Consider the following 26606-nt stretch of genomic DNA (forward strand, 5'->3'; position numbering starts at 1 on the left):
ATACAAGAATATTTATAGGTATTAAAAAATTTATATAATAAAATATAATATTTTATAATAAATATTTAGATATATTAAATAATTCTAATAAATATTAATTAATTTTAATATATTTTAATATTTTTCCTTAAACCTAGGTGACAATTTGAGTTTAAAATTTATTTAAAAATGAAAAGGACGCAAATAGAACTGTCAAAAAAAAGCATGGACAAAATTATTGGAAAAGTATACGTAGCGAATTGGCAAAAAACTGTTAAGGTGGTAAAATGTAGGAGAATGACAGAACTGTCAGAAGGTGACTAAAAATATCTAATTTCTTTATGAGAATAGGTAAGTAGCGGATGATAGTGGTGTTTGGCTTATTAAATTTAGAAAAATAAGACAGATGAATTGAACTAATAAATGAAATGAGAAAACATTAAAACAGTGACAAAAGAGAAGAAAAAATAACAACAAAAAAAATTATGTGAAAACATAATAATTTCATAAGAAGAAAAATAAGCTATTATTATCTTGATGAAAGAAGAAACTATAGTTTTGGTACTATTCTAACTGTTTTGCCACCATATTAGTGTGTCATTGTCGCTTCTTCATGCTTCTATATGTATGTCGTTGGATATTTGCAATTATAAATTTCTATGATATTAATTATTGAGCCAATTAGGTATCCGCCTATAAAGATACATGGTGGCTATGGCTAATCACATGGACTATGATTTTTTGATGCTGTCCAACACAAACCAAACAACACTAAGCTTTGTTTGTTTGAGTTACCGAAATGGGAGGAAAGAAGAGAAAAGGAGATGAAATATTTAAAATTCGTTTGTTTGGCTAAGAAGTGGAAAAGAAGTATGGGAGGGAATGAATATTGTATTAACATATTGCAAAATACAGTTTTCCACTAAAAAAATTCCACTCCACTTATAAAATTATTTTTTAATCTTTTTTTTTGAAGACTCAGGATTTGTGATTAGAATTTAAAATTTAAAATTAAAAAATTTGACAAAAAAAATTAATTTTCTAATAAAACAAATTTTAATATTATCTTTTTTTTTTAATCTTGGGATGACAAAAAAATTCGCAAAACAATATCAATGAGAATTATTCGCGATAGAAATTTAAATAGAAACCGATAAAACATCCACAGATATAGAAATAGAGTATGAGTATCCATTTTAAAGAGATTTTTAAATTCCCACAATGTAAAATAATCATATTATCAACAAAGATTTATGTTATGTTATTATGATGAAAATTAAAGAAAGTTTTATATTATTTTTTAAATATTTTTTATAGTGAATATGTTGTATATTTTTAATTTATATGTTATATTAAGTTAAATTGTGTTAGATTATATTAAATGATATCCATCTTTTTCGTAGAAACAACTAAATAAAAACTCATAACAAAAATCGATAAAAAGCGAAAAACAAAAAAGTTTTTAATAAACAGACATAAGGAGCAAGGGAGGGATATACCTGCCCCTACATGTACCATTGTCATCCTTATTCTTTATCCTCACTTTTCTTGATTTTCTCTTTTCTAAATGTTCATCATGTCCATGATTTACATACCTAAACTTTTTTCTGTTTTTGTTTTTCCTCTTCATCGTTAGGTTGGAAAATTTGAGCATTAAGCATTATACATTCTATGATATATAATAGACCAATTATATTTTGCAATTTGGTTTATTATATTCACTGAAATATTAATAAAATATTAAATTCAAATATTCTTAATTATATTTCTTAATATTAAAGGGCAAAATACATAAATAAGCCAGGAGAGAAAATAATTTACGTGAATAAGCCAAAACGAAAACTGCTTCATGAATCCACCAATGCACGTTTATATATAGTTCCAACTAGCTTGGTTCGAACTTCATTTCTACATAATTCGAACTAGCTTGGTTCGAATTATACACAAACACATGCACATACTAATTCGAACCAACTTGGTTCGAATTACACACAAACACACGCACACACTAATTCGAATCAGCTTGGTTCGAATTACACACACAGTAATTCATGGTATAATTCGAATTATACTGTTAAAAAATTAATAATTTATTAAAAAAATTTTATTAAAAAATTTATTAAAAAAGTAATAATTTAAAAATTAAAAAATATATATTTTATTTCATACATTAAAAAAAGCTAACAAAATATTTAATTACGAGACTTCTTCATAATTCGAATTATACCATGAATTACTGTGTGTAATTCGAACCAAGTTAGTTTGAATTAGTGTGTGCGTGTGTTTGTGTGTAATTCGAACCAAGCTGGTTCGAATCATGTAGAAATAGAGTTCGAACTACATATAAACGTGCATTGGTGGATTCATGAAGCAGTTTTCGTTTTGGCTTATTCACGTAAATTATTTTTTCCCTTGGCTTATTTATGTTTTTTGTCCAATATTAAATGATGTAAATCCACATACTATAAAATTCATATCATAATTGAACTGCGGATTTTCTTGTGGGCATTATGAGAATCAATCTTAGCTGGCGTGTGGTTACAAATCAATCTTTTGGTGCGCGAGACTGACTCTGTAGAGGTATTTTCGTTACCCCATTGGAAGGCTCCCTTAGATAATGCTGAAAAGGAGGTGCCTGACCGAATCTTTGAGTTGAAGTTCTTGCATACTTGGGATATTCATTTTGAACTCATTGATAGGTTGGTTAATCAAGTAGTCCACCATCTGGCTAAGCACGGTGCACTTGTGGATGCAAGAGAAATATTTTGGGAGTAAATGGTCAAAATAATTTTGAAAGATTACTTGTTTTTTAAATTAATTTTTAAATTTTTTTTAATTAAATTTATTTTTTAAATTAGTTATATTAGTTCTTTTGTTATTTTTTTTGTTGATGGTGTCAAAATTTACTGATGTGTCACGTTAAGTGATACCACTAATCACTCTCCATTCCTAGGAGTCTTAATTGACTATTAACATAATAAATTTATGAAATTAGATCAAATCAAAACATAATTGAGAGAAAAATTTGAGATATTGGAATCTCTAAATTTTGAGTTGATTTGATCTAATTTTATAAATAAATCATGTTAATAATCAATTAGGACTGCTAGGTGTATGTTGTGATGTTACTTAACATACTACATCAACAAATTTTGACACCGTTAGTAATGAAAGTGACAAAAGGACTAACATGACTAATTTAAAATCTTTTAAAGGACGAATTTGATTAAAAAAATCTTTTGAGAACTAATTTAGAGAATGACTGATATTTTAATGACTAATTATTTGACCATTTACTCGATATTATGGAATTTGCCTTCAAAGACCTTTGATGCGAATTTTACAAACCACAAACTACTGACAAGTGCACCGAATCGTATCAAGTAATACCACAAGAGTGGATTATCGTTCCCACGAGGATTAATGAATTAAGCAAGCAGTGGTTAATTAATTATCTTAGTTAGACAAGCAAAATGAAGAGTTTTAATAGTAAATAACATGAAAGCAGAAAATTAAACAAGAACAAACTAAAATTAGTTAAAAAAATAATATGATAAAGATAGTTAAGGTGTTAGAGATATTTAAATTTCAGGATTAACAATTATTGCTATTTACTTTGATCATGCAAAGATATCATTCATGGCAAATTCTAAGTAATTGAACTCTAATTCCTTGGTAATTCAACTTCTTCTAACCTAATCAACCATCAATTCTTTGATCAATTAATTATGCCAAAAGGTTAACTATAATCTCCGGTTTATAAGCCACACAATTCTTAAGAACCCAAAAATAATTCAATTTTATGTCACGTATTACATTAAATCCAGATAATAGAAGAATTATGAGAAAAGGGTTTCAAACTTTAATTCTAATGATTTAACTTTTCCAAGATTCAAAGGGATTTAATTTAGATTAGGGTTATTTTCCAATATACTCTAATCCTTAGGATGAAAAACGAAACCAATTCTTGAATAGAAATCAATGCATTAATCAAAAGTAGAAGAACAATGATACTAATCTATCAAAATAAATAGAGCTCCTAACCTTAACAATGGAAGTCTAGTTGTCCATAGTGCAGAGAATTCAAATCCTAATCTAATATGTAAAACCTAAAATTAAAAAGAATGAAAGATGGAAGAGAGTGAGAAAAGATCCCCGAGGCGCTATGCTCCTCTCCTCTTTTATATCAAATTCTAATTAATTAAAATTTAAAATATTATTTGTATCTTTTTTTTTTATTTAAAAGAAATCTTCATTATTGATTGTGACGATTTTGGATCTTGGTTCATGTGGCAGCGACGCTGGGTGTAGGTTTCATGGTGCTAAGCACCACTGTCACAAAAGAGAATGGAAACTTTTCGTCCTTGGCGGCGCTGGGTGCGAGGAACATGGCGCTAGGCACCACTTTTGAGTTCTATATGGAGTTTTGATGCGTGTGGATGGCGGTGGGCACGTGATTGGCAGCGCTGGGTGCCATAGTGGCAGAGAGGAATGATGATGGGACGCGGTTTGGTGCTAGTAGATCTGCTCCGAATCCACCAACCGGCATAATAGATGGGAGTTCTAGCGCTATTACAGTGGGTCAACAGGTTACTACCTATGTATTGTTTCCATCATTTGCAGTAGATTTGCCCGTTCAGGCAGATAATGCACTTGGGTGATGTGCGTACCTTTGAAGAGCTTGTAGTTGCAATGAGAGCAGCACCTATATTGGATGGTGCACCGACATTCATGGAGGTCAGAGATAGAGATCCACTTGTGGAGGATATAGGCAATGCTGGTTCGGATTTGGAACCACCCATTGTTGGTGATGATAGCGATGGCGAGGAAGACACAACACGTGTCGAAAGAGCACAAGCCCAGTCAAGCTCTTAGACACATAGTATCCTCCACACTTCTCTAATTTGAATCTTAAGGCAATAAATCAATATACATTTCTAGATCACCAGCTCTCTACCATTCACAGAGATGGGTCTGGTATGCTTAGCATAGACGAGTTTCAAATCGGCTAGTGGTTCCAAAGCAAAGAAGAAGTTGTACTGATAGTGAAGAGTTATAATATTTGTTGTGGTGTTAAGTATAAAGTGTTTGAGTCTGATCAATTGAAGTACCATGAAAAGTGTGTGCAGTTTGAGAATGGATGTAATTGGCTGATACGCGTGACTATGAGTCAGAGTAAATGCTACTGGGAAGTTAGAATGTACAATGGGTCGCATACATGTCTTGCAACAGAGATTTTCACTGATCACAGGCAGCTCGATTATCATGTCATCTGTGCGTCAATTCTATTGATGGTCAGAGCGGATGCATCAATCTCCGTTAAAGTATGGCTAAGCAGAAGGAGATTGCTTAGATATATGGAGATTGTGAGGAGTCTTATAACTTGATTCCAAGGTGGATCATGGGGTTTAGATATATATACCTGGCATTATAGCAGTGTTGTGTACTTCACCTATTAGGGCAGGTAATACGGTCGATGAAATAAGGGTTTTTTCATCGATTGTTTTGGACGTTTCCTCCGTGTGTTGAGGCCTTCAAGTATTGCAAGCCACTGATATCTATCGATGGTACTCATTTATATGGCAAGTATAGAGGTACTTTATTAATGGCGATTGCACAAGATGGAAACTTAAACATTCTCCCAGTTTCATTTAGGTTAGTCGAGGACGAGAACACAGATTCGCGAAAGTTTTTGCTGAGTCACCTTCGTCAGCACGTGACTTCTCAGCCTAGCATTCTAGTGATCTCTGATCGCCACAACGCAATCAAGGCTGCCTTGGTTGCCGAAGATGGTGGGTGGCTCTTACCAATGGCATATCGTGCATTCTGTGCAAGACACGTCGCTACTAATTTCATGCTAAACTTCAAGTTTAAGGATGCCCGAAAGATCCCCGTGAATGCAGCATATGCGAAGACTGAACAGGAGCATCAATATTTCATAGATATTCTGAGGTAGGAAGACATGGTAATGGTTGATTGGTGCAATAGGATCGGGTTAAAGTTGTGGACTCAATATCGGGATGGCGGCCGCCGATACGGGCATATGACAGCAAACATTTTTGAGTGTGTTAATGCTGTTCTAAAGGTAGCGTTTGTTTGCAGAGACTGGAACTGAGACTGAAAGACAGAAACTCAGCATTATGTTTGTTGAGCTAGAGACTGGAACTTAAATTTCTGTCTCTGTCTTCCAAATTTTAATATTTCAGTACCTTCAAAAAGTAGGGACACTGGAGATAGAAAATTTTAAAGATGGAGACAGAAATTTCAATTATAATTTGTACCTAAATTACCCCCATTCTAATTCAATAATTCTAAAATTACCCTTTGTAAATAAGGGCTTCTTCAAAATTACTCCATCTTCTTATTCTTCTTCAGAACAGCCACGCAGCCTTTGAAGCACCATCTGAAGAACAGCCGCTGCCTCACCGTGCCGCTGGCCTCACCACCGCTAGGTAAGTGGATTGCCACTTGCAAGTTCATGTTCGTAGTCCCCATCTTCTCATCTCTCCTCTTTCACCTTCACAGAAAAGTCAAAGAACGAAGCTGCCACCTTTCCCCGGTTGCTGTCGATGTCAACCATCAACTCCTCATCCTTAGTGCTCTGACCCAGGTAAGTTATATACAAAAGTTGTTTAATTTACTGATTCCTTTCATCTTTTCTGTCATGCCCTAATCCGTGAATTTGTTCCTTTCATCTTTTCCATCATGCCCTAATTTGTGAAAGTTTCTTTGATGAGAACGAAAGCCAAGCTAACTAACCCATTTATTTCAGATTTATAATAACATGAGTTTATAATGTTTACCTCCTATTTTTGTCTCGTAAGAACTAATTACTGAACAATCTGGGATCAATTGTGAAGTTTGGTCAGTTTGATAGCAGGGTCAGTGATTAAGTTTGGCCATTGTAATAAGTTTCGATGTCTTTGTTTGGTTTGTTATACTTGGATTAGTGCAGCTTCAAACCTCCATAGGTGTAGCTTTATAATAGCATGCTGGTTTATATGTTAGAACTTAGAACTATTGTTAGGTAGGCTACAATTATTAACATATCTATTTGATGGGAAGAATGTTTGTTCTCTAAACTAGTAAGTGAAATTGTTGAATGTACATGATATCATATAAATATGCTTGATACGACGTAGGTGATAATGACAGCATAGTTATTTCTATCAAGTATGAATCACTTCACATTTTAATTATCAAATCTTCTTTGTCGCCTCTTGAAAGACTTTGATTTGCTTAAAGTACCTGAAAAAGTCACTTTTAGTTTGTGAAATGAGAGAGGAAACTTAATTAAAACAAGGGTGAAGCTTGACAGGAGTATCAGAATCTGCATAGAGATGGTTACAATTTATCTGTTTATCGGTAACTATAATTACTTTTATGCTTTCTTGCACAATGTATTGAATCATTTTCCCCCCTCTATCGCTATTACATATAAAGCTTATGGATGGGTGACTTATTGAAAAAATTTTCATGGCATGAGGTAACAGAACATCCCATTTAGATGTATGCTCTTTGCAAAATCCTCAAGTTTACTAATACTCCTTAGATGTTGAACACAACAAGATTGGATTTTATGCTAAAATTTGGTTTGATGATTATTTGAACAGATCAAGAAAAAAAAATAGCACATACTCACTTAGTCTATATATTAGTTTAATCTGATACATGTTGATGGGGGGAGTTTAAATCAGCTTTTTACTTTTTTTAATGTTGTTTGGGATTTCCTTACTGCTTAATTTGTGTTTTCCAATGAATAGTGCTGAGTACTACCCAAAATAAATAAATAAAAATTGAATAGTGTAGAGTAATAATGATTTACTTGCTTTGGAAACATTTAAAAACTTTTCATCTCACACTTGCTAAACACAATCGTAGTAACTAAAAAGGACACAGTAGCAACTTGAAAGTATAAACGTAAAGGAAATTTAGTTCATACTCTTGTTAACTACAAGCTCTAGTTTCTAGATTTTAGACAACAAGCAGTACACTTCATCCATCCAACCCTGCCTGCACTAACACCAATGCATGGTAGGAATTTCCGTTTCTTGATTTTAACTCAAAACACCCTTTTCAAGTACTTTCATATAAATTTTTTATCGTATTTATATTGTATTTCTTATTTTGATTTCCAGTTGAAACTTAATTAAAATTGAGAAGTAAATAGAGTTAGATATATTTTTATTGTAGTTTTTTATTCTTGCTTGTGGTTCTAAGATGATAAAGTAGATTTTGCATGAAGAAGTGTTAGATTAATTTGAATGTTTATGCATTTTTTAATTTAATGACTTTGCTAGGAAGAAATAGAGCGGTCAAAAATTATTAAGCGATGCGTGTATTTTTATGAAGAGATGAGATCCAAGAATGAAGATTTGATGTTATTCTTTGTGCTTATGCTATTTGTTTACTTTAGGGATAGAACTAGTGGCCAACTGTCGTTAGGCGGAAGAATGAATAGTAGAATTAGACGTGAGGCTTTAGAGCGTATTGTTGGTGAGGGTGATAGGAATTGTATTTGGGAGTTGAGAATGAACACAAATGCCTTTGCTAATTTGTGTGAGTTGCTCGAAGTTCAAGGAGGACTTAATGAAGATGGTCATGTAAGCCTGCCGGAGCAGGTTGCGACTTTCTTAATTATCTTAGTGCATCACAAAAAAAATCGTAGTCTGCAAGTTAGATTTTGTAGGTCCAGCGAGACAGTTAGTAAGTATTTTAATAAAGTTTTGAAGGCTGTAATACGTATTCAAAGCATTTTGTTTGCCAAGGCTACACCAGTTGAAGAGGATTGTCTTAACCCCATATGGAGAAGGTTTAAGGTAGAGCTTATTCGATGTTGTGTCTGATTCATATTTGCCTGAAGGATTCTATATCTGAGTATCATAACTTTCTATGGATGATAGGATTGCTTGGGAGCATTAGATGGCACTTATATAGAGGTGACAGTCCCCGAGTCTGAGAAGGAAAAATACCGAACAAGAAAGGGTAAAATCTGTACAAATGTCTTAGGAGTGTGTAACCGGGAGATGGGTTTTGTTTATGTACTCAGTAGATGGGAGGGATTGGCATCTGATTCGCGGGTACTTCGGGATGCAATAACTCGTTGTAATAGTCTTAAGATATCTCACGGTAATTAGGCCATCTTTAGATATAAGCCTGTACATATAGCTTGAGTTCACAATAGTTAAGCTTATGTTGTTTGCATTACTTGTCTGTAGGTAATTACTATTTAGTTGATGCTGGTTACACAAATGGTCTGGGTTTTCTAGCACCATATAGAGGAACTCGATATCATGTTAGAGAGTGGGTCCAAGGAGTACGTACACCGCGCAATTACCAAGAATATTTTAATAGGGTTCATTCTTTCGCCAGGAATATCATTGAGTGATGCTTTGGTTTGCTGAAGAAGAGGTGGTCCATCTTAAGAAGCCCTAACTTTTACCCTCTAAAGACACAATCTCAGATAATTATTGCTTGTTGTTTGCTTCAAAATTTCATTCGAAAGAGTATGGGTATGGATCCGGAGAAGGAAGGTAGCATATTGGATGAATTTATGCCTGATGGAGATGAAGCACAGGATGGAATGATTGATGTGGTTGAAAACACGAACGAGTGGACTCACTGGCGTGACAACATAGCAACTGAGATGTATGAAGAGTGACGTACAAGTAGTATGGAGTAGTGTTGTATTTGCATCGTAATGAACATTGTTATCAATTGAGTATTGTTGTAATGGCACAATTTTAATTTGTATCACTTGTTGAGACGAGAAACATTGTAATGGCACCTCTTTGTTTGTAATGGCAACTAACTATTCATGGTTCAGTTTTACATATTTGTACTTGCTTATGCCGTGAATTGTAGGTTGTGGATAAATTGTAGTCATTTGTGTTATTGTTTGCTGTTTTATTATTTTTAGTTACATTATGTTAATTGATTTTAAGATTCTTAATTCATGTACACAGAAATGATTGTTGCACAAGGTTGATTATCTTAATTTGTGTAGGTAAAAATGGAGAACAAACGCATTTGGAGTGATGAAGAGACTAATGCTTTTGTTGGCTTCATGGAGGACTTTGTGGTAGATGGCCAGAGGGCCGACTGTGGGTAGTTCAAACCAGGAACATTCGAGAAACTTGCTCTGAAGATGCTAGAGGCCTTTCCCGGTTATACCCTGACTGCGAAGCACTGCAAGAATAAGCACAAGCAGTTGAAGGAGAAGTATCAGTACGCCGCTGACATGCTTGGATGCAGTGGGTTCGGGTGGAATAATGAGAAACAATGTGTCGAGGTTGATTCGAAAGACGTCCTTGATGCATGGTTTAAGGTGAGTGTGATTCATGCTTGGTAAAATAGAACAGCGGATTTGTTCTTGCTTCTTTTCTAAATTAGTTTTGGTTTCTAATTTTTTTTGTGTTGTTCTAATAATTTTGTTCTTGCTTCTTTACACACAGAAATTTAATGTTGCTTACGAATTTATGCTGATGCCATGTATTGGACGCCAAGTAGGAAATTAAGCGCATTTAGTATTGGTCTCTTATATGATGCATACTTCTGTCACTAATTTGCTATATCATTTTATGAGTATGAAATAGGTTTCTGTTTGTTTTGCCTGTAATAATAGTATTAACATGGCAGCTCAGTTTGAGTTAATTATATTTTTTTTTGCTACGTTTGGAATTTTGGAATCGTATGAATAAATTAGTACAAAACTCATGACTTGTGCCAATTGTTCAAGTCTCTCTTGCACCATGACTTGTGTCATACTCGACACCAAAGGCAACCAATTTAGTTCTTAAATTAGGTGTAAACTTGAAAGGTAGATGGGGGACATGGTTATAGTTAATGGTTAAGTAACTAACTCTGAATGAACATGGTAGTGGCACTTCTAATGTTCCTATTTTATTGAATCTAAACTTGGTAAATCTCTCTGGAATTGCATGCCTTAAGCATTTTTACTCAACCGGGGCAATGAGAAAATTATTTACTTTTATTTCTTTAGGATCACAAGACTTTTCTGAATCCCAGTAGTTTTTAGTTCACAGTGAATAGTTAGAACAATTAACATGTGGCTGAAAAATGAAATGAAAATTATCAATAGACCTTTGTGTTCGCTTTGTTGTTGCTGAATTTATTATATTTAAATAAAAGACATTTGTGTTTTGCTTTGTTGTTGTTAAACTTGTGTTTAATCAAGACCTATGTTAGGTATTATGTTGTCTGATTTTGTTTCTGATTTTGTGAAATTGTACTTGTTATTTTTCATTTGGTGGTTGGTGGACTTTCCTAATTCTGTGATGTTAGAGGCAATAGAAAAAAGTTGCTATCCTCCCTTCTACCATGAGTTAAACATTTCAGAAATTATAAAAGGTCCTCTTTAATTGGCAGTGGCTTCTCCTAATTTTCAATGAGTTTCTTGCTCACCATAATTGCTACAATAAGGTATAAAACAAACCTTTTTCTTAGCTTAGAGTTTTCCCAATATGCCCATTATCCATTCTTTCAATTCCTAGCTATTCGAAGTTTTTGATCTTAGAGGAAAGGGTGATGAAAATTAGAATTTCCTTGTGAACCAACACTCTCTTAAGATATACTTTCCTTTTATGAACTTCATTAATGTAACTAGTTGTACAGTAGGAACCTCATTAATGTTTGTTAAATCGGATTTATATTTTCACAGGCACATCCAACGAAGTTCTACAGTCCTGGCAAGCCATTTTCTCTTTTCCACCGGCTAGAGGGTATATTACTATATTTGGCAGGGATAGAGCCACAGGAGCAGCAGCAGTTAGTGACTTCGATGCGGAGGAATAGGTTAACAAAGAGACGGAAGACATTACGATTGGATTTGATGACTCTGAGATGTCTCCACAACCAGAATTAGACGAAGGCCCAGCAATGCAAGGACAAGCATCACATTCTGAAGCTGGTGCGAGTGCAGGAAGCACAAGGCGATATGGGAGGAAGAGAAAGCAAGCTGACGTTTTGGAGAGGATGGCTGACCATATCCAGTAATCTTCGCCTGATCAAAGGAAGAATGTCCAACTAATTGCTGATTCCATTGTTGGTGTGAATGAGAAGTTTAAGGTTGGTGAGAAGCTCACACAGCTTGGGTTCGGTGATGACGAGGTGATGAGGGCGATTTTGAAATTTGCTGAGAGTCCTAATGTGTATGCACACTTCTGGGGTTTGACAGATTCACAGATGATTGGCCTTGTGCGTTCCATTATATGAAGTTGACTGTTGGCTAAGGGTATTAAGTTTGGCTTATGGTATTAAGTTTTTTACTATAGGGTTTTAGTATTTTATGAGATGGTTATATTTTTAAGATGGTTTAACGTACAAACTTATGCTTGGTATACATTTGGATAGATATTTTGGTAATGCCTTTACTTTGGTATGTATTGAATAGGTGTAGGTTCTTAGTACAATCTTTTTGGTATTATGGTATGGCCTTTGCTTTGGTCACTTGAGCAGGAATTGTTGGTTAAGTACAATGTTTATGGTCATGATCATGTTAATGAAAATTCTGATAATTTTAGGTCATCACCTGTCCCATTCTGGTTGATTATCAATATGCTTTTTGAACTTGTATAAAGATTATTTTCCTGCATTAGCCGGAAGTAGTAGATTTGTGTTTTTGAGTCTTATAAAAATTTTGGTGAAATGTTACTGTTTATACTGATTTTATTGAAGTATGTACATGAAGAAGTGGAAAAAGATGCACATAGTTGCTAAATTCAGAACACAAGTAACATATTCTATTAAACAGATCTCAAATTACACAAGCATTACACAAGCATTCATAGCTGTCTTGATATTCCTTTTGAGCAATAGTGACCCTACATTATTGTACATCAAACACTCTTGTAACAATCCTCACTACAACATAAGACATCATATATACATGCTTGCACACATGAGGGAAAACAACAATAAACAAGTAGTTTATTTCATATCTTTACAACTAGAACTGAGGAAGAAGCCGTCATTATTTAGGGTGTATACTGTTGAATTGTGATCAATTTCAATAATGGACTTTTAATTTTGGTTGAATTTCTTGATAGCTGCACCCAAACCAAAACTTGGAAAGAACAATTTCCCGCATAAATTGATCAGGTGCTGCACAAATAAAACAAAAGCAGTTAAGGCATGTGGTGATTTGGTATACAATGTTGACATTAGTGGTAAGGCAGTTAACAATCATAATAATCACAAATTTATAAATAAATTTATAAATATAACTATCAGAATTTCACAAATCAACAATTAACAAGTACAAGTAAGGTAAAAAAATTTATATACTACGCAATTGATGAAGCACAAATCACCAATTTTAAGCAAAGCATGGCAAAGAATAAAGGGAGAACCTACAACATCCATGGCACCAATAACAAAGAAAAAGAAAAAGAAAAAGAAAAGAAAGGCCAAGACAATGAAAAAGAAAAAGAAGAGAGAGCAAAGCAGAAGACGACGATGAAAAAGAACAAAGGCTCAGAGTAACCTAAAAAACTATCACAAATACAAATCTAAAATATAAACAACCTTATTTGGCATAACCAACAAGGAGTCTCCCTCACGAACAGTACCAGATTTCACTTTTCCCATAACAACAGTTCCCATGTCTTTGAATTTGTCAATTATAGGCATCCTGTGCCAATAAGAAATTCTCTTTTATTAGAACAAACTAAGTAAAATTATTATATTTGACATTTGAGAGAGAAAGTGAAGCAATACAACACAATGTTAGGCCACAGATTACCTAAAGGGGCCTTTGGGGTCTCGCTCAGGAACTTCAATAGCGTCAAGTGCTTTAAATAAGCATGGGTCATTCCACCATGGGCAGATTTTTTTATCCACTCTTGTCTTCATATTTGTACTGACCAAACCAGATATTGGTAGAAAAATGACATCTGGTAAAAGATACAGACTCGGTAGAGGAATTTCACTTATGCCAACCATCAAACAAGATAAAATGAGAAAATACATAGGAAATTGTTTGTAAAGAGGCTTTTAGCACTTCCACTTTCATATATGAAACTTCCCCAAACCTACTCCAAAGAAATGGTGACTTACCAACGAGCAATACCAAATACAATGGCACCAATAACAAAAAAACCAAACAACCAAGCAAACTGCGAGCATTCTAAATTGGTTGAGTACATGACATAGTAGTTACAAAGTTTTGGATATCACGGGCAGTGAGGCAATGAGGAGAAATTGAAGAATAATGCAACATTTTTGCAAACAAGATAACCTTTTCTTGAAAACAAACAAAGAATAGAACAGAATAGAAGCAAAGCAAAAAGTCAGAACACTTTGCTCATACATTCATATGCTTCACAAAATTAAGAAGCAAATAAGGTAAGTTGAAAGAAGATACCAAGTCCATTGACAAAGAAACCGCAGAGACCAGAGGCACAACTCCGAGACCGTGGCGATGCAAATCGAGGGGCCCGCAGACGGCAGCAACTTTACAAACCATGGAGAGCAACTGGCGCCACGAAGATGAACTGGTGGAGAATTGGAGAGGCGTCGTCGTCATTCGGACCCGTGGAGGTGCTACCGGCGGCGGGTCAGAATCCGGGATTCATTCACGGGAGAGGAAAGGAGAGAGGGTAGAGGAGAGGAGAAAGGGGGTTAGGGTTCCATGCTGAGTAAAATGAAATTTGATTTGGGGGTAGGGTTGTTAGTTAAAATTAAGGGTATTCTCGTAATTTTTAATGTTTAGTCTCTAGTTTTATTTTAAACTAAACAGGATACTGAGACATAATTCAGTCTTGTACATTTTCACACCAAACACAATACTAGTACTTATTTTTATTTTTGTCTCTTGGTCTCTGTCTCTCTGTCTCTGTCTCTTGGTCTCTGCCTTGCAAACAAACGCAGCCAAAGAAAACACGTAATCTACTAGTGGGTTCACTTGTTAAGTCAACATATGGGCGTTTGGCCGAGCTCTTTTTCAGGAAAGGAATGGAAGTAGAGTCGCAACTCAAGTCTAGGCAAGAATTTTGTTAGATACTTGTGAAGGAAATTGAGAAGAATCTACATGCCTTAAGAAATATGCGGGTTGATCTATATGACAGAGAAAACTCTAAGTTTGTTGTGGAAGAGCTTGCACCGATAGGGGAAAGAATTGTTTTAAGTAAATGTCCTAAACCCTAAACAATTATATGGTATAATCGAAAGTTATTAATGGAATCTTATACTTACATCATCTACATCCAACCTGTCTAGCTTATGTCGAGTAGCAATGACCCGCCCCCTTCTCGTCTGACGATGGCAGTTACCTACCCCACCTGGAAGATTCATAATGATAAGTATTAAACTTGGGAAAGAGGTTTATGAACTAGTGCACTGTAAACATCATCCATGAAAAGTACTCACTTTGATGCAAGCAGCCAGAGTATGGTGTCAAACCCTTTGGGATTGAACGTGGAAAAACGCCAAAAAATCCAAGACTGTGATAATGCCAGTGGTCCAACTAGGTTTTTAACATTTCGGTTAGCAACTCTACAAAGACACCTGTAAAACTAGGACAAAGTAGCCGAACCCCAGCTATACTTGCCAAGCCCATCGAGGTCCACAACATATGAAAGCCACCATAAATAAACCCCAGTACCAGACTTGTCCCTAAAAAGCATCGTGGACAACAACATCATAATGAAACCACACGCATAAATTTGTACCGTTGCCTTTGATGCATTGGTAGGGAAGACTTTGAACTTATTCTAGAACCACAAAAAAAAAACCGTGAACTCATCGATACAATCATTTGGTGGAAGTTCACCGAACAACTCTCCAAACCACACCCAAGCAGGCTTTGCCCCTCCATCAAGTACTAGAAGTCGCTGAGACATCCACTAATTGCATGTCCATCAATAGGGAGGCCAAATTGGTATGCCATGTTGTGTAGAATTATCGTGCACTCCCCAAGCGTCATATAAAACGTATGGGTCTAAGTATGCCATCACTCCACAAATGCACTGATCAGCGGCTCATCAAACTTAAACCAATAATCATTCAGCCTTACAACATGTAGTAAATTGGCATGATCTAAGTAGGGCACTACACGGTCATGCATTATCATCTTCTATTGCCTACGGACACTCCTAACACATCAAGTTAGCTAATAAAACATAAATATTAAGGCCACAATTTATGGGGTCAGTATACACAAAAAATATATAATTCAAAATAAAAAAATATTTAATAAGTTAATGAAGTAAAATAGGTCAGGTTATAGGTATTCATTATAATATCACAAGTCTAACATCACAAGCATAAATACATTATAAGCAAAATTTCTGACTTTAAGTCTCTAGATTCACCTAAGTCTAACATCTTTTACAATCATCCAAAAACTTGAAAATTCACGAAACAATAAAACCCTAAATTTCCTAATCATAAATTTTCTAACAGTCAATCACAACTATCAGCCTTTAAACCAGCCACGATCTCATTAGATATTCATATTGAAATTAGATTAAATTCATCAGGATATAAATGTCATCAACAGATCAATGGCATAAACTAAATCAACTAAATGCGGATTTTGATAACTAACTTCTTCATTCGATAAATCTGGCAACATGTGCAATACCGTTCAGGCGGTACATATCTCCCTCATTGGCGGCCATCCTTGCCTCAGGGTTGATTCTTCCCACTCTACTGCACAAATCGCCGCTCTGTGCCACACTCCGCTGTACAGTGGTTGGGCTATGCCACCCGCCGCCGCAACATCACCGCTGTACGACACACGCCGTCACTCAATGTCCCTTCCCCATGGCTACAAGCTCTCTTTCTCCCCAACCTTCTCTCCGACAGCTTGAATATAGTGAAAATGGTGGCTCTTCGTGTGCAAGGTTAATCGTTGCAATGTCTTCAGCTTCCAATTCGAGTATAAATCATTGTAGTCTCCTCAGGGTTAGGTAAGTTGAAGGTAAATCGTGGCTGGGTGTTAAGAGTGTGCAGTTTTGAACATAAATCGTGGCTGGGTACTAAGAGTTAGCTGTTGCACATAAATTGTACCAGCCCCTTGTATTTTTGCCTCGAAACACGTAAATTCTCCTACCCTGGGATGATTTATACACAACTTGTAAAGTTGGCCACCCTGGGACGATTTATGAGTGTTTCTTCAGAAGCTATTCATACATAAATCGTTCTAGGGTTTAATGGTTAATATATTATATAAACCACAAGTTCCTGGAATAATTTATATATTATTAGGAATATGAGATTCATATTTTAAAAATTACTTTAGGGGAATCAAGTAATTTTGGAAGGTGTTTCTTTTATTTAAGTAAAAAAATCCTAAAAAATTATCATAGTTGAACTTATCTAAAACAAATATCATAATTCGTCTCATGATATCAACAATTTCAACACTAATCTATATGTATTCGAAAAATGAGAATCTAATAATCAATAAAAATTTAAAATAATAAGATTTAAATTAATATCTTTTAAAATGACAATACTTCTTCTGATTGAAATTGGAAAACCACATTAATTAAATTATTGTCTTTTGCAATAATGGTCAGTCTTAAATCCTTTCTACAACACTCAAGGCAAAAACATTCCTCAATAGTGTTATCCTTCGCTCAACTCTCTCTTTATCGTGCTTAAAAGAAGAAACTATATCAATTAAAACGATTGAGTATTGTTAATAAGCACCTTTCATATATGTTTAATTGAATCTGTTATTATGTCAAGTTAGCACCTTTTTGTTTTTGCTCACTCACTTTATTTTATTCATTTATTGCATAGATGAAGAACTTGTTTTAAATTATTTTAAACCATTTTTATTATTCATCCATTGTATCTGGTTAAATGGTTTATGCTTCTTAAGTAAAAGGTCATGACATCTCAAAATAATTAATACATCATTAAATTTCTTGCTAATTATTTTTTCAAATTTCAAAATTTTTTTTTATTATTTATACCTAATTTTGATGTCATATGATACAAAATGTAGAAACAAGTTATACACCCATATCCTACTTGTTTCTAAGCTTTCAACCTCTCTAAACATGTTACACAATACATGAAAGGCATGCCTATTCATTCTTGTATTTTCTATATATTCTAGATTACTAAAATAAATAATTCTATAAACATTAAGAGCCCTTACTACTTGCCTACTATAACTATTATTCCATAATAATTAAGTATGATTTTGGTCTTTATGGTTTCGGCCAAAAATCAAAATCGTACCTAAAATTTTTTTCCGTTCAAATTCATCCTTAGCATTGAATTTTATTTTAAAATAATCATTCTTCAACTTTTAGGACAAAAATACCCTTTTTCCCTCACCTTCTTACGAACTTTTTCCACCCACATCCTAGTGTCTGCTTTTGTTGGCGTATAGTTGAAAAATAACCACTACAGCAATTCTAACAAGTAGTTCAAAGCCCCACACACCTTAAGAGGACCAATCACATATTTAGTTCATTCTTTGTTATTTAATAACCTATTTCGTTCAATTTTAATTTTTTGAAACATGAGAAGGGAAGAAGAGTAAGAGAGAAGAGAGCAGTGGTGGCAACCTGTGTAACACCCTTACTTTTAACACCTCATGATTGTACTAAAAGTTCAGGTGTTACTTACCTCTATTCTGTTAATTTAATATTATAATTATTTAATATTGAGCCTTCGTGAATATAAATCGAATCCTTTGTTACGAAATCGAAAAGTCTTTACTTTAGTTCACTTAATCACATAATTATATTCACATAATCATAAGTACATAATCTTATTCAAAACTTCCCAAATACACGTCCTACCCCCTCTAAAATCTCAAAATGACAATTGATGAGTAGAGTCTCAACTAAACCAACAAATAGAAAATACAACATATATATAAAGATTGTAGATCAGTCGTGGCTTCGCGCTAAAGCTTCCTAAACCTGTCATTGAAAGGAAAATTTGTAGGGGGTGAGAACATTGTTCTCAAAAGGGTTATTAGTAGAGGGTTTAAGAATTGTCATAAGAAGATCTATATAAAGAAAAGAATTGATTTCAAGGCAGTGATTATCGTTCGTCCTATGAATCTTTTAAAAACCGATGGCTAATCATCCAAAACCTTTTCAGAAACCAATATTTAATTATCCAGAAAATTCAAAACCTTTCTTTTCTTATAAGAAAATCTTGATCAGTTTCCTAGACTGTATGAATGACCAACCTATTCCAAGCATAGGTTCATTAAGTCTATGCTGAACCAACTTGATCTTTCATACTTTCCTAAAACCTCAATTAGAAACCAATCACAGACCCCAGCTCAAGCAACTCAATCAAATCAGCAATCAAATCATCACATCAGGAAAACAACCCTCAGCTTTACCACCACCAGCATGAGGGACTTCTTAGTTGCACACACATATAATACAAACAAGAAAATCACAAATAGAATTCAGGTACAACAAGTAATACAAGTAGAAGATAAACATGGCTAAACAATTAGGCAAACCAGAAAAAAAATAAACTCAGTTAAAACATACAAATGCATATGATGTATGCCTGTCCTATGGCTAATGAGCTCATCTGTCAGTTATATAGCCAATCCGACATGTCCTGGTAGCTAACTATTAGACAGAACACCAAACACGGAGCAAGTGGGACAACGCCGCAACCCTTGCATCTTACCCACGTACCCAGAGCAGGGGACAAATTCATCCAAGTGGTGTTACAGTTCTCAACCCGGAGCAAGCAGCGATAGAACTCAACCCTTGCATCTTACCTGGAGTCTCGAACTCTTATCCGGAGCAAGTGGATAACACCACTGCATCTTATCCGGTCACATATATCTCAATCAAAATCCAATTTTATTTTCAAATCCATTCTTAATTTCATAATTCAAACTCAGTTTTCATCATTTTTATTCCTCATCTCTTTCCCGAAGCAAGTGGACAACGCCACTGCCTCTTACCCGGGGTCACATATTTCATTCATTTATAAATTATCATTTTCTGCACTTCCTCAACCACGATTCATTCTTTTCTAAATAAATCAAAACTCAAAACGTAATTATTTTCATAATAACTCAAAATCAAATTATAAAATTCTTTAAAAATCCAAAGCATTCTAATAAGCACTTCAAACAAAATCTCCAATTTTATAAAAATTTGGGCAGCATCTCCTCTAAACCTTTTCTTGGGTCCGATCTAAACATTCCTCAAATCCTTCTCAATCATTTCCTAATAGCAAATTATATTCAATAACAAAACATTTCTAAAACCTCAAGGAAACCAATTCGACAATCACCAATTTAACAAAGTCAATAACTCAAAATATTCAATCTTATCAAACAATAAATAATTCCACCAGGCATGCAATTACAATTATCTAGAGCAACTCAATTCAACCCATAAGACTTACGAAATCACAAAAATATATTTTTCACATTATTATCGATTTATAACAACTCTTAAAAGTAAAACAAGTTTAAGAAAAGTGTCCATACCTTGATCACGACTCAACTACGCGACAAAACTCCATTTTCTCTTAGCCTGCAACGGCGGCAACCACAACCTCAGCTCCAAACCACTTTCGCAGCAACCATAGAAACTCTAATCGCAACATATAATAATCAAAACTCAATCTTATGGCAATTAATGTTGAAAAACCGCAGCGTAAGATAACAGAACAGTGACTAAAGGGCTTTTCAAAATAAAAACGCTTACCGTAACTAAGAAGAAACGACTGAGCCAAGTAACGGCAGCCCCGGTGGTATCTCCGGCGGCCATAGAACTGCTCCCGACGGCCAGAATCATGGCAACACAGTATTCTTCTCCTCTGGCAGTGACTCCCGCAGCAGCCACCCCTTCGTTCTCTTTTTCCTTCGCATTTCCCCTTTCCCAGATCAACTCGGTAGTAGATTCGACTCCACCAACAACGGTAAGGCTTGCGCTGATGAGGACGACGGCGAGACTCAAGGCAACGGCGGTCACTTCATGCAGCACGATGGCGTGATGGTGGCGCGACAACAACAACCAGACGTAGTGGCAATGAAACGCGAACGGAAACGGTGACAAGGACCTCGATGACGGCGACCCCCGGCGCTGATGGCGATGGGACTGGCCGTTGCTCTCTCTTCCTCGTGGGTCTTCTTCTTTTTACGATTCTGGCGGCATCTCGTGGATGGACCGACAGCGATAGCAAGGCGCGAGGCAGCTTCCTTCCTCAATGCCTCGTTTGTCTCTCCCTCCCTCTTGCATCGACACTCTCTCCTTTTCTCGAATCTCCTCTTCCCTCCGTACTCCCTCTTCTCCCTTCCCCTTTCTTTCTTTCTTCCTTCCTTTCTTCTTCTTTCTTTTCCTTTCTTTCTTTTCTTTTGACTGTGTAAGTGAGTGAGCGAAGATGAGGCAGTGAGTCTGAGTGGTGGTGAGGGGTTAGGATTAGTGGGTTTCCGTTTGGGGATTTAGGATTAATAGATCATGGTATAATGTATGAATTTAAAATATAATTTAATCCCTTAAAATTACTTTAAAAATATTACTTAATTATCAATTTGCTAATTGGCTTTTAATCAAGTATTCTAATTTAAAATTAGAGATATTATAATTAATTTTCTTTGTTTATAAAAATTAAAGTATTAAATTCTAAAATCTCAATTATTTAAACTAAATCATATAAAATTCTTATTCTTTTACAACTGTTAAGTTTTATAATTTAAATATAGAAAATTATTCAATATTATAAGATTAAGTAAAATTTTTAATTTAATTATCAAAATTTAATTTAATTATTTTTAATACAATAATTTCTAAAAATAAAGTCTTTAATAAATTAATAAATTAAAATTAACTTATAATAACATTTTTCAAAAATTCTGAGTCTTACAAGAAAAAGATAAGGTTAGAGATAATTGGCCTTCAATCAAGTACTCTAATTTAAAATATACAATAATATAATTAATTTTCTTTATTAACAAGATTTAAAATATTAAATTCCAAAATCTCAATTATCTAAATCAAATCAGATGAAATTCTTACTATTTTACAACTACTAAACTTTATAATTTAAGTATAGAAAATTATCCAATAATTATAAAATTAAATAAAATTTTTAATTTAATTATCAAAATTTGATTTAATTATTTTTAATAAAATAATTTTTGAAAATAAAATCTCTAAGGAATAAATAAATTAAAATTAGCTCATAATAAAATTTTTTCGAAAATTATGAGTCTTACAATCTGTCACATCATCTTTTGCTACCACTATGACACTTGGATCCTCCTTGATCTCGCTCATGAACGGCCTCTAGGATATCTTCTCCTGCATTGGCAGTCAGTCCACCATCAACCTCCCTCAAGTGGTAGTGGTTGGTAGCCAAAGTAGTGGCAAGGCCAGTGTCTTGGAGGCTCTTGTCGGCCGCAACTTCCTCCTTCGCGGCAAATACATCTGCAACTGCCGACCGCTCGTTCTCTAGCTCGTCCATACCAAGTACAAGCCAGATAGCCCTGAGGAAGAGTACGATGAGTTCCTCTGCTTTTCTGGGACAGGGTTTTACAATTTCTCTAAGATTTACAAGGAAATCCAACTTATATATAATTTTTCCTTACTCTACTTGTTTATGGTTTAAGATCACTGCGAGTGTGCAAGGGGCCTTTGATTGGAAAAAATTGACAGAATTTCATTTCTTCATCATTTGGAGTAATTGACAGAATTTTGCTACTTATATCTGAAAGAAAGATTTGTTCGATAATAATTTGTTGTCACTATCTATCTGTGTTAATCAAATCTTTAACCTAGAAGACATTAAAATTATGTTCACTGTTGCCTAAGCTTGGAGGAATGTTGAAAGGATAGGGAGGTGGAAGCCATGGGTCCCTGAACACCTTTATACTGCTGTCATTTCCTACTCTCCAGGACAACCCGTTTTCAACAACACGATGTCCCTATAGCATGCTTCGCCAGCCCTATGATGGTAAGTTACCTGCCTCTGCATTCATAATGCTGCCATATCTAAAATATTTGTCTTCAAAATTCTAGTTAAGTAAGAATTAGGTTGGGTAGCTACCCGCCATACTTGCTTTGCTAGTAATACAAAATTCTAAGTCCTTAGGTCTTTAAAATCAAGAATTTCTTTACTTTTAGGTCTTGTCATTATATCCCAACTTATCTATATTATACGTCTTTCGGAATCTTTATGCCTCTACCAATATTGAGAGAAAATACTGTGTATTTTCATCATTAAGATAGCGTTTGTTTTGAAGTATTGGGACAAAGACTGAGAGACTGAGACTCAGTATCATGTTTGTTGGCTCAGAGACTGGTACTAAAATTTCTGTCTCTGTCCCTAAAATTTCAGTATTTCAGTACCTCCAAAAAGTGAGGACACAGGGAACTGAAATTTTTAGAGACAGAGACTGAAACTTTAATAACATTTTATATCTAAAATATGCTCATTTTAATTAATTAATTTCAATTTTATCTTTTGTATAAATTAAATTAGAGTTTCATTCTTGTTTTAGTTTCTATCTCCCACTTTGCACCAAACAGAATACTGAAATTTATTTCTGTCTCTATCTCTTAGTCTCTGTCTCTTAGTCTCAATCTTTCAATCTCTATCTCTCCACCAAACACTACCTAAAAAATCTAAGAACTTGAAACAAAAAAGTATATAAATAGGTATTGCTTCACCGGCAGCTCTAAACAAAACATGTTTATCTCCATTAGAAATTAAGCTTTTTTTTTTCACCCTTGGACTCGTTGTTGGACTTTTTCTTTTCTTAAGCTGAAAGTGGCCTTCTTAAAACTGTTGATAATAAAAGAAAACCCCAAATATTTGCCTCGCGCTCCAATATACTCAATATTGAGTTTGGCTGCTAATCGAACTTATAGTCGAATTATTTAGGCGTATTGTTACTGAAAAAACCTACCAACTTGTTTATATTTACCCTTTAATCACTAAATCTCTGGTAGCCCTCCAATAATTCCAGTTGTCACAACATTTTGTATAGAAGTAGAAAAGAATCATCTAAATCCTAAGAAAAAAACATATAAAACATGGAAAAAAGAATCATCCAAAACTAATAAAAAGAATTATCCAAAATTTAGGAAAAAGAAACATAAAAAATTAGTTAAAAGAATCATTCAAAACCAAATAGAAGAGGAGAAGAAGAAGAGTCGTAGTGTGACCGGCGACGACACGTTGGACGGTGTTGCGTGTACGGTGGGAGACTCGTGGTGGCGCGTTGCGAGGAGGAAGCCACGGAGGCCACGCATCACGAGTGGAGGAGTCACCATGGATCGGAGTAGTTGATCGCGCGTCGCGAATGGGGGTCCGGCGGTGGCTGCATTGCAACGGATGAGAGCCGCGGCGGTGCAAATGCATCAGGACGCCGGTGGGCGACAGCGTCAACGAAAGAAGGACGACGACAGGACACATGGAAGAGGCTGCGCAGCGCGACGAAAGACGCGACGGTGATCGGTGTACGGCGGCGTCGAAAATGCGTGGAAACGTCGAGTTTGAGGAGGGAGAGATCAGATTTGACTGTTTTCAAATAAATGGAAAATGATTAGGTTTTTTATGGATTGTTTTTATTGTGTATTATAAATGTGATTCGAATGAATATAAAAAGAATTTTGAATTTTGAATTTTAATTGTTAAATTTTTATTTATTTATAAAATTTAAATTATAATAGAGTTGGCTTATATTAACTTGTAGAAAAGTTGTTTCCTTATACTTTTCCTTGTAACTAATTCACTTCCATGGCACATCATTATCATACTTGTAAGTTGTAACAAGCTGCAAGTTGAATCATGCTAAGGTTTCGTGTCTGTATACTCCATGTTGTCAACTTGTTTACTTGGGTTACGTTGATTGTCGCCCAAAAAGAGGTGATATAACAATTAATGGTTCAAATCAAATGAGGCAATAGTGGACAATAATGTATATCAGCTACTATACATTCTTTTCATTGGTTTGGATCGGTGAACTTGCACAAGTATTGAAATCAAGTGATGTATGTGTACCAAAATAATCAAGTAGCAGGTGAGCGGTGAATACGGGTATGTTAATAGTAAACACTACTACACAAGCCAATTACCGATAGTCTTAGTGACAGCTAGAAAGTTAGTGAAGGCTCAGTTGTCGTTAAAATTGAGGCCCTGGGCATCGGAAACTTGGGAATAATTTTCTTTTAATTTTTTGACGAGTCATTTTACTTGCATATTGACACCAATATCACGGGCGACGGAGCAGTGACGGTCCAGCCGTAGTTAATTTTATAGATGGCGGTAATATAAAAGTATTGTTTTTATGTTTTGTATTTAAATAAATGAAGCAACGACATGGCTCTTGACCTTTTCTTTTAAATTTATTTAGTAATTGGAGAGAAGCGTGATTTTTTTTTTGAAATGGTCGAAAACCGTATTTAACAAGAGGCTGGAAGCGTTGTTCTGACGAAAATGCAATCTGCTCCCTGGAGCGTGCATGTGTGACATACCTCCTATCATAGCTACTAAAACATAAATCAAATTATTAATTTACTGATTTATTAGTTCAACTGATGAGTTACTGATTGAACTGGCAGAATCGATCCTACATAAATAAAAAAAATAGTAAAAAAATCTAAAATTATATAATAATTAATAATTAGTATTTAAAATAATAAAAAATAACATAGTTTAGTGGTAAAGAGAGTATGTAGACATAAAAAAGACCTAAGTTCAAACAACAATTTAATCAATTTTAAAATTTTTTCTTGAACGGTTCGATTGAACTGATTTTAGACGATTTTCACAGGTTTCCACCAGCTTTGACCGATTCTCATTCTTAAGTAGGGATGGATCCAAGCATAACAATTAGTGGGCACTTGCCCATGATGTTTTTAATTTTTGTTTTAAAAGATATAGTTATATATAATATGCCCCCACTTCAAATTTTAAATGATCCCACTACAAATAAAATAAATTTAATTAGCTAAAGTTTTAATTTTCTTTTTATCATTTTGACTATTATTTAACCTAATCAAATTTAATTATTGTACCGTCAATTCTTTATTCTCTTAAACCCTCTTCTTATTTTTATATTTTTAACCTTCTTTTTCTATTCCTTATCTAATGGTCATCTTCTCTTCATCAAAAAGTAAATTTTAAATTCTCCAATTTTTTTATATAGCTCTTCATGACTCTATGTATCTGTCAATTTTATTATTTTTCTTTTTCATATTTTCAATTACAATTTTTAATTCAAACAATTATAGTTTAGGTATCAATCTAATATTTTATTTTTTTCGTGACTTTATATCGAACCGACCAGTCGAGTCCGATTCTTACAACTATGCCTCCCATGGCAGGACCCGTAATTCGGTGCTATTAATAATTGAATTCACACTATCTCTTCTTCTCACTTTTACTTTGTATTCTCTCTCTCCATAACACTCTCAACTCCTCTTCTTTTTGTCTTTTGAAATTTAAACTCTCTGTTTTCCAATTTTTATCATTATCAGATATCGCCATCTTCATTTCTGTCAACATCAATACCTTCATTTAACAAGTAAGTATATTTTTTTAATAATAATTTTTTATTTAGTTAAATTTTTTTAATATATTGAGTTAAGGGATAGTAAATTCTATCATGTATCTCAAATTCAGAAATTTATTTTACACAACGCACT

At 34.4% G+C, this 26606-nt stretch overlaps 1 protein-coding gene across 1 annotated transcript; it reads right to left on the minus strand.

The window, feature by feature from the left end:
- Positions 13480-13888, minus strand: LOC110263001 (eukaryotic peptide chain release factor GTP-binding subunit-like). The gene is made up of 2 exons (XM_021103550.1): positions 13742-13888; positions 13480-13630 (listed from the first exon to the last, which is right to left on the minus strand). Exons 1-2 carry the CDS (start codon positions 13849-13851, stop codon positions 13495-13497), a joined length of 246 nt encoding a protein of 81 aa, XP_020959209.1. The 5' UTR covers positions 13852-13888; the 3' UTR covers positions 13480-13494.

Source organism: Arachis ipaensis, chromosome B05 (assembly GCF_000816755.2).
Source record: "Arachis ipaensis cultivar K30076 chromosome B05, Araip1.1, whole genome shotgun sequence".
Lineage (NCBI taxonomy): Eukaryota > Viridiplantae > Streptophyta > Magnoliopsida > Fabales > Fabaceae > Arachis > Arachis ipaensis.

Excerpts from the sequence above, each read along its gene's own strand:
- LOC110263001 (XM_021103550.1), bottom strand. The coding sequence starts at position 13,851 with ATGAAGACAAGAGTGGATAAAAAAATCTGCCCATGGTGGAATGACCCA. Across the intron at positions 13,631-13,741 it reads GACCCCAAAGGCCCCTTTAG|GATGCCTATAATTGACAAAT; the intron begins GTAATCTGTGGC and ends TTATTGGCACAG.